Source organism: Rasamsonia byssochlamydoides (genome assembly GCF_041956645.1).
Source record: "Rasamsonia byssochlamydoides strain NRRL 3658 unplaced genomic scaffold VTN77scaffold_59, whole genome shotgun sequence".
NCBI classification, from domain to species: Eukaryota; Fungi; Ascomycota; class Eurotiomycetes; order Eurotiales; family Trichocomaceae; genus Rasamsonia; species Rasamsonia byssochlamydoides.
Window position 1 is genome coordinate 130,880 of NW_027192442.1, and position 12,821 is coordinate 143,700.

A 12,821-nucleotide genomic window follows, 5' to 3' on the forward strand; every position below is an offset into this window, starting at 1 on the left:
CATTTAAATAAACAATTGAAGCACATCACGGAGAAAACAGTTAGTGGAATCCATCCCTTTTTTGATATTTTTTTTCTCGTTTCATTCCTATATACAGTAATCTTCATATGCAATATATACTATACTATGCTATACACCGTACTATCGATGGTTCCCTAACCTAGGATACACTCATACTCATCATCGACATTCGTGTTGAAGAAAAAAAAACCACCAACTTTTCCGTCCCGTCCCGTTGAAGGAATAACTGCACCGCTCCTATCGTCTTGTTGAAAGGCGATTGAGGGTGACTGACGTGCTTATTTTATTCGTCTCATCACATCAAGCATCAAGCATTTCAGAAGCAGGTCACCGCAGCCCTGCTTAGACTCTGACAGGACGAAAACTTCATGGCTGACCAGGCCAGATGTCGTTGGCGATCTCGCGCACCAGCTTCAGCTTCTTGATCATGTCCTCCCGGCTGATGGCGTTGCCCGAGTGGTGGCTGGCGAACCCGCACTGCGGGCTGACACCACATCGGTTCAGGGCCTCCTGGACGGTCTCGTTGTTGCCCGCCGCGATAAACTCGGCCGCAGAGTGGATGCGCTTCTTCATCTCCTCCTTGTCCTCCATCGTGCCAAACTTGCTGGTCACCACGCCCAGGATCACGTTCTTGTGCTTGGGCAGCTCCTTCAGCGGCTCGAATCCGCCCGCACGGGGGGTGTCGTACTCCAAGTAGTACGTGTCCACGTTGAGTTCCTTGAACAGCTTCACCGCAATGCGGTCATAACCGCCCTCCGAGAAGTGACGGCTGTTGACGAAGTTGCCGCGGCAGAGGTGCACGCCCACGTGCATGTCTGCGGGCCGCGTTGCCAGACAGTCGTTGTACAGTTTGATGTACTTGTCGAGAAGGTCTTCCGTGGTGCCCTTGTTCAGGGGATCGGCGTTCCACCCTTCGATCATCTTCTCGGAACAGAAGTCTGCAAAACAGCTATGTCAGCGTTTTCCAGCATTTTCCCCAGAACACATAGTTTATGGGGGAAGCCTACAAGCCAAGTTCGGGTCATCGTATTGCACGTTCCTGCAGCCAGCCTCGTACAGGATCCGCAATTCCTCCTGGTACGCTTTGGCGATATCGGCGAAATACTCTTCATCAGAGCTGTACACGTCCTTGGGGTACGCCACGCCCTCCTTGTACCGCATGTGATACCAGTTCGGTGCTGCCAGCGTGATCTTCAGGTTCTTGACCTCCTCCGGAGGAACCAGGCTGGCCAGGTACTTGAACTGGTCCACGTAGGTGCTGCCAACATGCTTGATTTTACCTGTGCACACCACAGTCTCGCCGGGTTGCATCTTGTCCTCTAAAAAAGCAGCAATATCTGGCATGTATGGGCGGAACATTTCTGGATCCGGCTTGTCGATCTCGGTGAAGCCCTCAAGGCCGGGGAAGAAGGAGCCCCAGAACACTACGGAATAATGGTCAGCGATGGATGGCCTACGTAATTAAAGGCTCTGGCACTTACTGTGCCTCCGGTACTCCCCATCCGTTAAAGCAGAATAACCAAGCTCCTTCTGGAGCTTGACAACGTCCTTGATGTCCTGGTCCTCGATAGCCGTCAACTCCGCCTTAGGTGCCTTTCCTGCATCTACTTCGTCCCGCTTCTTCAGAAGAGTTTCTGTTCGGAGCAGCGAGCCCAGATGCTCGGCCCTGAAAGGGGGGTTGCGGTGCAGCTTGGCGGACATTTTGGCACCCGGTCTTCAACGCTATTTATCTGGAGCAACTCGTCAACTCAGTCATACAGAGCGGAGATGAGACAGCCACAAGCTCACCTACCCTTTGGGCAACGGGCAAAATAGGGAGAATGGTATACAGTCGTCTACAAGATTGAGAAAGAATGAAACCAGCTTCCAACTGACCACACAACAAAAGAGGGGTATTTTTTTTTGCCCCCTCTCTCGTGAGCTCCCTCCGAAGCGGGGACATTTTGCAACTTTAGGTAGACTTCGGTATCTCCATCACTCGTGTCTGCCGTTCCGCCCGGTTGATTCCCACAAGGGGTAAAGAGACCCGTCCATCCTGCGCTGTGTTTGGCTCCCCACATCACAGCCCCAGCGAGCGAGCCAATATTCAGGGACAAGCTTTGTGGCATCGTCACGTCCGGCGAGGCGCGATGCGAGCGGGGATGGAGGACAGAGTCGGACAGCTTTGGAGCGATGGCCAGTCAGGTTGCGTTTTGTTAATCATGGTGACATTTGCCGTCAAGTTTCAGCTCACAGGTCATGGAATATCGAGGATACAGTCATCAGATAAATAGCAAGAATCAAGATGCCTAAAGGTTTTTATTGATTTCGATTCCTTTCTCGGCAATTTGCAATCAACCCTGTCAGCACGGCGGAAAGATGCGCCGAGATCGGTAGGCAGGTGGAGCCATGACATACATCCATTACATCAACCTATCCGAGAACTCTTAATATTAATCACTGATCTGCTGAATCGTTTGTACAGCTACTCTCTCTTGACACTCCCTCTCTTATACACAGTTGTCAAGCAGAAAGGGTCATATATTTCCTTTTCAACAACTGAGTGTGTAGTGTGATAGGGCCCCACCTTCCAAGCCAGGTGGTCTTATATCTGCCTTCGTGGGGCCATTGGTTGTAACCATGCTCTCATCTTCTGACTCCTCTGATTTGCTACGAATATAAAATCTATATCAATTTTCTTTCTGCTATTTCTTTCTCTTCTTACCCCAGTGGTGACTTTTCCATACTTAGTCTTTGATTGATGTTACTCCTCGACGTATCTAGATCTTGGCTGAAAATGTGGGGCTCGATATGCAGGTTTCCCTGTTCATGCTCAAGCAGCTGTTGAGTTTGATGCAGTAGATATCTGTCTAGAAGCAGATGTATACAAGAGTATATAATACAGAAAAAAAGGAAGTTTGCTGGCTGATAGGGATAAGGACGTCTATGTTAGCGGTAAATTCTTAGGACTTTTCTTTTTATTTACTGCTACTTTACTGTATACGAGTGCCTAGGTACCTATTATGCTTGACCTAATGAGTCAAAAATGAAATTCCTCTAAGTTAAGGGATTAGATTCGAAGAGAATTTTTTTTAAAAAAAAAAAAAGCAAAATATGTCTGAGCTTTCCATTCTCTTTCCCCCCTCCTGTCTATATCCGAAAGGCTGAAGCTTCTATGGTTAATGTGTAAATAAGAATACAGGGGAGAATTCCAAGTTTTCATTGATATCCTCAGTCTACACATGTATATACCCCATATTGTCATCCATAGTAATCTTGTTCTAGGTGCCTGCTATCAATTGTTGCTTAATATAATAGCAACGCCAAGTCGTGAGCGGAGATAATTATCCGCCGGGAAATGGCGTAGGTTGGTGGGGTAGTGACCATCCGTCATTACTTTCGAGTTCATTTGTATACACTCTGCATGTTATTGACTGAAACGAACCAGATGACTTAATGCAGGCGTCTCGCCATCAATCGATCCAGATGTCAAGACATCTCGGAGTTACCGGCAATGCTGGTTCTCGACCATTGGGACCTTCCAGACAACGTGTCGAAAGACTCGATCGACATCATACAGCGCTGCCACCATGCTCCTCCGCAAGCCTCAGCTTGAGTCCCTTCCGAATGAGCTTCTCTACCAGATCATCTCGTATCTCTCTCGAGATCCACCGTCAATTCATCGAGTACATGAACCTCCCAGTCTGAAGCTTACCCGCTCCCAACGACGGGATCTGAAACACCTCTCGTGCACCTCGTCTCACTTCCTCGAGCTCGTGCGACCGCTGCTCTTCTCCCACGCGTGCTTTGACATCGAGGAGACAGACTCATTTCTTTCATTCGTGAAGCGTTCCGGCCTGAGTCAAAATGTGGACTCGATTGTGGTGTTTGTGCGCACGGAATCTCTCAATCCCAACGAGCTCTTCTGGTGGCGTCGCGTGCTGAGTGACCTCGATCCGCTGCGCATTACCATTGTCGCTGCACCGACCGCCGTCGGCGAGATGGCTGGCACCAAGGTCATGGATGCGCACAGCTGGGCTTTTGATATCCCCTTTCAAATCCTGCAATTGGAGCAGGACCCCCGGGCAACCAGCAGCAGCAGTCGCTTCACCTTCCCCGACCTGAGTATGTGTCCCAGCTTCCTGCATGCGCGACGATGGGACTCGCTCGTCTTCAACGAATCGTCTTCCCTCAAGGCCTACAATCACTACGAGTACTTTCTCTTCCACATCCCCTCGTTGCTAGACACCTGGGGATCGCCGTCGCGGGTGCCACCTCCCATCGGATCCTTCCACCCGTTCGCGTCCCTCCGCTTCCTGACCTCCTTCCGCTACACGGCGGTCTTCCCCTTCTACAACCACATCCGGGTCGTCCTCGACGTGGTCGAGAAGATGATGCCCAATCTGCAGTCGCTCACCGTCCAGCTTGCGCCGGGCCCCAATAACCGCGTCATCGAGGACGAGCAGAGAGGGTCCATGGATCCCAATGACCCCTGGATGGAGCTCTCGACGGGGTACTCGCTCATCGCGCATACGGTCCGGGATCTCGGTGCGCAGAAGACGCTCAAGACGTTTCGGGCGTGTGACTATGATATCGAGGCCCTCAGGTCGAATCTCTCTGTCGTTGTGGATGGCGTCCTCTCTGATAACGAGTGGCTGCACGACGGTCACGGGACGTGGACGAGAATTGAGCGGCCGGAAGATTGAAGTGAAGAAAGACTATCTGTTGCTCTGAGACGAAACAAAAACCCGTTCATCAAGATCTAGTAACATACAAGTCTACTGACATGGTAATTGGGTCCTCAGACTAAATACATAACTACTGCAGAACCGAACCGATCCTGCCCTTCATGACATGGAGCATTTGACGAACGTATCATTAAATTTGGATGCAAAAGGGCGTAAAAACACATCATTTCATCAGTAACCGAACTCCATCCATGTCCAGAATGCCGAAAATATATCCACACAGTTTTATAACTGAAGAAAAGCCCATTAGAAACTTCAAGAGAGCTCCATTCTCTCTTCGCTTGATACGTGACATGCTGCGTCCCTTTAGACATCGACTGCATGCAGTTCCCTGTGCGTGTAGGGGTTCGAAACAGGAATACCTGCTCTGCGCTTCGACTGGGGCTTGGGCCGAGAAAGTGTGTATCTGGATAGATTGTCAGCGGTAAAGCTCAAAAACGTCATCCTGGTGGTTCAACGTACTTGGCAAAAGCTCTTGATAGTGCCTTTTTACAGCTGACCTTCTGACTGCCAATGAACGACTCCACCGTCACGGCAATCGCCCGGTCGATGTCCTGCGACGAGCAATAATCGGACAGACGCATCTTGCAGAAGGCCTCCGCGATACGCATAATAGCTTCCAGGTGGCGGACCTGTTTGATGTCTGTCAGCAGCTGTTCTGTCCTTGGCTCGATTTACCAGAGGTACTCCTAACTTACCGTAATCGGGTAAGCCCCTGTAGCCAAAGACTCCCGTCTCATGTCAGCGAAGAGGCGAGCGATCTTGTCTTGATCAATCTGGTAGAGTTTGGGGTGGCATTTCTCCCGGGCATAGAGAATGTATTTCCGCAGCAACTCCTGCGGAATCTCGCCTTCTTTCTCCTCCACCGCCTTGCGTTCGGCTTCCTCTCGCTGTCGTTTTTCTTCCTCAGTCAGAGGAAGGCGTTTGCCATCCTTGTCAATTCGGTATCCCTCCTCGTCAATACGATTTCCGTCCTTGTCGATGAGATGGCCCTGATCATCCCTGAGGGGCTTGGGAGGGTTGGCACGGTGGTGCGACTCAACCACGAAACTGGCCAACCGCTCATCTTCGCTAGGCTGGACCGTGTCACGGATCACGCACAGGATGTCGAAACGAGAGAGGATAGGCTCGGTAAGTTCGACATTCTGCGCGAAGGGAAGCGTGCTATTGTAACGGCCACCGATTGGATTGGCCGCGGCGATAACTGCGCAACGGGCCTGAAGTGTGGTGACAATACCGGCTTTCGAAATCGAAATGGTCTGCTGTTCCATGGCTTCGTGAATCGAAGTACGATCCTGGTCGTTCATTTTATCGAATTCATCAATCAAGCAGGTTCCACGGTCAGCGAGCACAAGTGCTCCACCCTCCAGAGTCCATTCACTTGTTAATGGATCTCGCCGAACGCTTGCTGTCAGACCGACCGCACTGGCTCCCTGACCGGTCGCGAACACAGCACGATGGGCAGTCTTCTCAACATACTTCAGGATCTGAGACTTGGCGGTACCCGGATCACCAAGCAACAGCACGTTGATATCACCACGAATGGGCATTTTGCCTTGGGCCTCTTTCCTGACTCCGCCGAACAGCGAAAGCGCAACTGCGGTCTTCACGTCCTGGTGGCCGTAGATACTCGGGGCAATAGAACGGATTATCTTGTCGACAATGTCTGGGTCCCTCGAAAGGGCGCGGATCTCGCGCTCATCCTCCTCTGTCAAGTGAAAACCGGCCATCTGATCATGGGACTTGACAATGTAGTTGGCTTCTATAATTGTGGCAAAGACGGGGAACCCGTTCTTGTTATTGAGCTGTGCATCGTAACTGTTCCGATAAATACCAGTGACCTCAACCTCATCTCCAGGCTTGGCACTGTCGATGAGATCAGCGAGAAGAATAACCTCGCGCTGCCGCGGAAGGCGTCCAGCAGGGACAGAGCCCGGCGATTCTTGCAGTGTCAGCTTCTGGTAATTTCGGTAAACCGTCTTCTCCGAATTCATGGTGAAAGGACCCCTCGACTGGCAGTTCTGGCAGTATGAAATCTTGACTTCGGCAGCAGCTTCCTGCTGGAAAGGACCAAGCGTGATACCACACTTGTTACACAAGAACATGACGTATTTCAGTTGGGGAAATACGCCAGTCCGTCGAGTGACAACTCCACTGACGCGGACCAGGCAGTTGAGATGGGACTGACGCAGTTCTCGGAGAGAGTAGACGATCGGGAGATCGGTGATCCGCACGTGGATCTCATTATGGATGTCAGCATACTGTGGGTAGTGAAACAGTGTGATATCGAGAGCGGTCTGGTCGAAAATCTTTAGGACCTCCGTAGGCTCATTTGCGACAAAGTACGCAAGAACCGCCCTGCTCGAGGCCAAGTGATCGTAAGAGACCTCCAGAGACGCGGAGTTCATTTCACCGAGAGTTTTGACTCGATTTCCATAGACCGACTGACCCGACGCGTCGGTGTACTCAGTCAAGAAGGCCTTGAATTCGCGACTGATGGACCGCATAACCTGTGGCTGCAGGATCCACTCTGTCAAGTTCCCGGCCTTGACATCAGCCAGCTCTTCAAGAGAGAGTTCTTCCTCCATGATATCGTCACCCATGTCGACGTCCTCACGGTCTTCATCGTAGTGATGCCTTCGTCGACGGGGTTGTCTAGTGAGATCCATGTTGGCATCATCGTCGTCGTCTTGCAAAAAGGCTGCAGGCATCCGGCGCCGGCGGGCAAGCTCCCGGTCCCTCTTGTTCAGACGGGCCTCCAGTTGTCGACGGGCGCCGATGTCGAGCTCCTCCTGTTCCTCGTCGTCAATGTAGTCGCCCTCATATCGCTGAGGGCCGACATCTCTGTAATCTCTCTCGAAATTGTCCCCGAAGAGGTCAATGCCATCCTCATCCTCTGCCATTTCCTCGATATCGTCGATGTCGCCCACAAACTCCTCTGCCTCATCTCGGTCAAATTCATCATCGAATGGAAGCATGGGAGGGGATGAGGGGGGAGCTGTTGAATTATCAGTACAGCTTCAAGCGCAGCAGGAATGATAGACATACGGCTTGACGGGGGTGCGACCGACGAAGTCTCATCATCAGGCTCTCTGGATCTCTTGCGTCTGGACAAGTTGCCCAGGCCGCGATTTCCAGCAGAGGCGCTGGGACGGAGAGGTGAACTGGATTGTGCACGTTAGTTTTTGCAGATGATGCAAGAACGGAGAAAAATCTGGTTAGCGGATCTCACCTCATCGTGATCTTTTTTGATTAAAATTTGAATTATAAATCATTCAAGAGAAAGTGCAACGACCACACGAGATGCGAATAAAGGGTCGCTGGAAGGATATTGGCGTTGCAAAAATTGGAAGGCGGCGCTGCTTAGACCGAAGGGAGAGAACTGGATGCCGGTCACAAGGAGTTGCACGAGTTGCAGCGGGTTTGGTGTGGTCCCTCTTTGACGCGTCGAAGCGCGACTGGACGCGTCGTGGACACTTTTCAATTAATCCTGATCGGGAAAGGCCGTGCGAGTGTATCACGGCAGGCCGCAGATCGAGGTCAGTCAGACAAAGAGTCTCACTGATTACGGAGTGTGCATTCAACTATCATTTGTCTCTTAGATATATCCCTCTTTGTCATTTTGATGATGATGATGAAACATGTATGCTGCTGCTGCTATGTAATAGTAAGCTCTACTACTAGTAAAGCGGCACAAGCTTCACAGACAACACCATGATCACGCGAATAGGCGTGGAGATACCCTTCATCTCTAGGGAAAGACCCTTGTATGAGCGGTTCTTGATTTCAGAGGGTTTATTTCGTTAGATAGACTGTAGAGTTTGGCATGGCATAGAGGGTTACAGAGTAGGTCGTCTTTGCGGTGATGTTGAACCTGGCAAACAAAGCAAACACTTAAATTAACCTGGGGCTTCCGCTGCTTCGCGCCTCGCGTCACAGCTCCGCGCGCCGGCTGTCAGCGGAGAGCGGAGTGGTCCTTTCGGTCTTATAACAGATCAACGAGGCCATCATCCTGCAATCTTTCATCAAGGTTCTCTATTTTAAGGCCTGAATCATCACAATGGATCCTCCAGCGGCCCCCGACCATTCCGGTGAGGCCCAAAGTAAAGGTTCTGATCAAGGGAGCAGTCGCCGTCGGGAAAGTTTCACCTCGCAGGATTCACAGACGGCAGAAGAGTATGCGCTTCGATCAACTCCATTCTTGTCATTTTCTTTTTTTTTATTAGATGATTCTGACCGGGTTTAGATTTATTGATTCTCAGTTGAAGCTCGAAGCTGACGCGCGAGAAGTCCTTCCCTATGTAAGCAACCAGAGTAGCATTATTATAATGTGGAGCTATGGCTGACGATGGCAGTCCTTCGACTCATGTACACAACCATTGGGTCCTCTTCGACAGTCTCTCTTCTCTTGCTTGACCTGCAATCCGCCTCCTGCGAACCCAGACGAGCCCTATACAGCCGCCGGTGTGTGCTATTCGTGCTCCATCGCCTGCCATGGCGAGCATACCCTAGTTGAACTTTTCACCAAGAGGAATTTTGTCTGCGATTGCGGCACTACGCGCCTTCAATCTACGTCGCCGTGTACCCTTCGAACTGATCCAGAGACGGGTCGGAAAGGGGTGCATTCCCAGAAACCGGCGGAGGGCAACAAGTACAATCACAACTTTCGCAATCGGTTCTGCGGCTGCAATGAAGAATATGATCCACACAAGGAGAAGGGGACGATGTTTCAGTGCCTTGGTCTGGGAACTGTCGAGACAGGCGGCTGTGGGGAGGACTGGTGGCATCCGGAATGTCTTATTGGTCTTCCACGGGGGTGGCAGAAGGCTGCTAAATCGGATGCAACTGTCAAGGAGGGAGAGAATGGAACTACAGCCTCAGATGTGAAACCAGAGGAGGAGGGGGAGGAAGAAGAGGAAGAAGAAAGTCTTCCTCCGGGTTTCCCGGGAGAGGATGATTTCGAAACGTTCATTTGCTACAAATGCCTGGACTCCAATCCATGGTTGAAACGATACGCCAACACCCCGGGCTTCCTGCCTCCGGTCTACAAAGATGGAGGTTTGCAGGGGCCAAAGGGTGAGGTGACTTTGAAGTCTTCTGAAGAGAAAAAGGAAGAACAGACTGCCGAGTCAAGAAAACGCAAGGCGGAGGATGACGCGGAAGACGAGCAGCGTGATTCGAAGCGAACGAAGGGTGATGAATTGAGTGAGGATGGAAAAGTGAAGGAAGAGGCTGCAATTTCCACGCCGCCAAAGCACAAGCACGAATCACTCCCCTCGAATCCTCCTACCGGAACATTTTCTCTTTTCGTCAAAGAGGACTTTCGCGAGCACCTGTGCCACTGTCCTGACTGCTTCCCCAACCTGATTCCTCATCCACAACTTCGCGAAGAAGAAGAAACCTATGAACCTCCGCTGTCTGAGGATGGAGATGGAGCCAATGGTGGCGGTAGCCAGGGCACGGGAAGTCTGCTTGAGCGAGGAGAGGCGGCGCTGAGCAACATTGACCGTGTGAGAGCCATCGAGGGCGTGATGGTGTACAACCATCTGAGGGACAAAGTAAAGGAGTTCTTGAAGCCATTCGCTGAGAGTGGACAACCAGTTAGTGCAGAGGATATCAAGGCGTATTTTGAGAAGCTGCGGGGGGATGACTTGGCAATCAAAGAGGCTGGTGGTCAAGCATCGGCGTTTGGAGGTGGATCAGACGACACCGATGGTGAAGGAGGCAACAGAAAGGAACAAAGTGGTATGTATGTGAAGAAATTGACAAAGATGGTTGACTAACTGGGGACAGGCTACTAGCGTGATTTCATGGGTTATGGAATCTTTGTACGGATTACAACAGGGTAAGGGAATTTTTCGGATTTCTTGAAGGGAAATTGATTCTGGCGCATAAGACACGAAGGAATATGGAGGGATGGGACGATTGGTCTATCTCGGTTTTCATGTTTTCACTAAGGGATTTGACAACGGCCATTGTGACCAGGTGAAGTAATCTGATTTAGCGGTCAATGTATAAAGTAGTAGTCATATGACAATACTTTATTTATTAATTTGGTACCGCCTAAGACAGAGCTGACCTAAGTAAGGATGAAATATAAAACTTGTAAGATAGAAAATCAATCACCTGCCCAGAAAAGAAAAACAACACCATAAAGTTAACGTTGACTATTCTGAATCCTGTAAATAATACTATTATAGTATAATATACCTGTCCATTCAAAGATAGAATATGTAGGATTGCATGCCTGCTTCTATATAGTGCTGTAGCTGACACCTTTTGCCCTAGGTAGCTTCTAAAAATTCTGGATTCCTCCCTGGCTTCTGATTTTCCTCTACCTAGGTATCACTGAGCCTTCTTGGTCCTTTTCCTTTTAATATACAAACAAAGCAAGTATTTGGGATCAACTGGTTTGACTTTCCATGTTGGCTCAGATGGCATTACTCAAGGGATACATATCTGACGGAAGCAGTTCTGTAATGCTTGCTTAGAAAGAAATCATAAAACGGCCGCATGTTCTTCTTGTCATGCTTTTTTTCTTTGATCAAAAGACTCCAAATCTGTGACTGTCACATCCCAAACTAAGAAATCTCTTATACATACTGTACGGTACTGTACTGCACACCACATGATTGTGTTGTTTGCCTGCCTCAATTTAATACTCTGTGATCAAATGAAACAGTCGGTCTCTTCTGAGGAAGTCTGGAAACGTTCTGTGCTGTATGTCCGTATGTACAGAAATGTTTTCAATATTATAACTGTGCAGATAGCTTCTTTTTTTACAGTGTTTCTCCCTAGCTACATACTAACTACTTGGTAAGTTCACCTCAACCTCCACTTCACTGCTGTCACCACTAATCCAAGTCCGACTGCTTATTCCCTCTCGCAACAGCGCCGCCATGGCCAGCCCCTGGCTGATCCCCATCGCATGGCCAATCTTCTCGAGACAGGTGATGATCCAGGTCTTCAGCGCAGGCGGCGAATACTTACAGTCGGCCACGAGAAACAGTGGCCAGATCAGGAGGTATCCCCCCACGGCGCCGTTGTCGGGTTCTGCTGGGATCGTGCCGATCGGTGAAGGCAGTGCTGGCAGCTCCGAGATGGTAGCACGCATCTGCGTAAACACCTGCAGATAGCTTAGGTAGCTTCGTGACGGCTCCAGCTCGTTCAGGACGTAGTTGCGGAACACAAAACAGGCGGCCTGGTCGGTCATCGGGACAGAAAGACACTTCACCTGCGGATCTGGCTTGAATGATGATGACGACGAAGAAGACGGCTTAGAGCAGGTCGCTCCATTGCCCGAAATGGAATCAGATCACTCCGTTTCTTCTTGGGGACGGCTTCGTTTGATGTCTCTGCTCGACTGCGCTGAGCTTCGCGCACGATTTCTTCTGAAGACTCTTGGTTGCGAAAGGCCAGGGAGGCGAGGCCCCGATAGCCGGGACAGTCCTGGCGGGCACGAAGGCATTGGGAGCAGGAGGGCGTCAATTGGTCGCCCTGGCATAGATTAGAAGGAGATCATAAATAGCAAGACAAGGATATATTTGTAAGAGGAATAAGTGTTCTCTTAATCAAGGATGGTCGCGTACCCTAGAGCCTTCTGGCGCGACATCTGCCGCAGGCCGCACTAGGTTTGCCGCAGTATACCCTCAGTCAGGAAGAACAGTCACGACGCTTGCCAGGATAGGGGAAGATGCAGCTTTCATATGTGATCCTTCTTCTGTTCTGCCTGGAAGGGTTAAGGTTGGACCTAAACCTAAGTTCGGCCTGAAGTGTCAGCGTCTCGACACCCTGGCAGTAGATGAGATTCCACTGATAGGGCGTGTTCATATTTATTTCTCTTTTCTTTCTGCAATACTGTGGTTAAATATGTACTGTACATGTACATATGATTACAACGGTTAGATAAGAGTCAAGGAAAAGGGTACTAACTATCCTTAGGTCTACCAAGGCCCCGTTACGAAAGAGGTTTCCCAAGTAAGAGGAAGTATAATTCAGCCCTATCACTATCAGGTACCTAACCTAACGTATGTACCTAATTAACTATTAACTATTTACCGTATGTACTACACT

General features: G+C 50.1%; 4 protein-coding genes across 4 annotated transcripts; 2 read left to right on the forward strand and 2 right to left on the reverse strand.

Moving 5' to 3' along the window:
* Positions 1-387: 387 nt before the first annotated feature.
* Positions 388-1,722, reverse strand: VTN77DRAFT_7259 (uncharacterized protein; the record flags this gene model as incomplete). Its single annotated transcript, XM_069423628.1, has 3 exons — positions 388-959; positions 1,029-1,445; positions 1,503-1,722. The coding sequence occupies 3 exons, from the start codon at positions 1,720-1,722 to the stop codon at positions 388-390; spliced, it is 1,209 nt and encodes a 402-aa protein (XP_069275486.1).
* A 1,868-nt stretch (positions 1,723-3,590) lies between these two features.
* VTN77DRAFT_7260 (uncharacterized protein) lies at positions 3,591-4,706 on the forward strand (the record flags this gene model as incomplete). The annotated part of the gene is made up of 1 exon (XM_069423630.1): positions 3,591-4,706. The coding sequence occupies one exon, from the start codon at positions 3,591-3,593 to the stop codon at positions 4,704-4,706; it is 1,116 nt and encodes a 371-aa protein (XP_069275487.1).
* A 348-nt stretch (positions 4,707-5,054) lies between these two features.
* VTN77DRAFT_7261 (uncharacterized protein) lies at positions 5,055-7,985 on the reverse strand (the record flags this gene model as incomplete). Its single annotated transcript, XM_069423631.1, has 5 exons — positions 5,055-5,154; positions 5,211-5,380; positions 5,447-7,746; positions 7,797-7,912; positions 7,981-7,985. The coding sequence occupies 5 exons, from the start codon at positions 7,983-7,985 to the stop codon at positions 5,055-5,057; spliced, it is 2,691 nt and encodes an 896-aa protein (XP_069275488.1).
* An 823-nt stretch (positions 7,986-8,808) lies between these two features.
* On the forward strand, positions 8,809-10,549 carry VTN77DRAFT_7262 (uncharacterized protein; the record flags this gene model as incomplete). Its single annotated transcript, XM_069423632.1, has 4 exons — positions 8,809-8,924; positions 8,995-9,049; positions 9,104-10,493; positions 10,542-10,549. The coding sequence occupies 4 exons, from the start codon at positions 8,809-8,811 to the stop codon at positions 10,547-10,549; spliced, it is 1,569 nt and encodes a 522-aa protein (XP_069275489.1).
* Between the last annotated feature and the right edge of the window lie 2,272 nt (positions 10,550-12,821).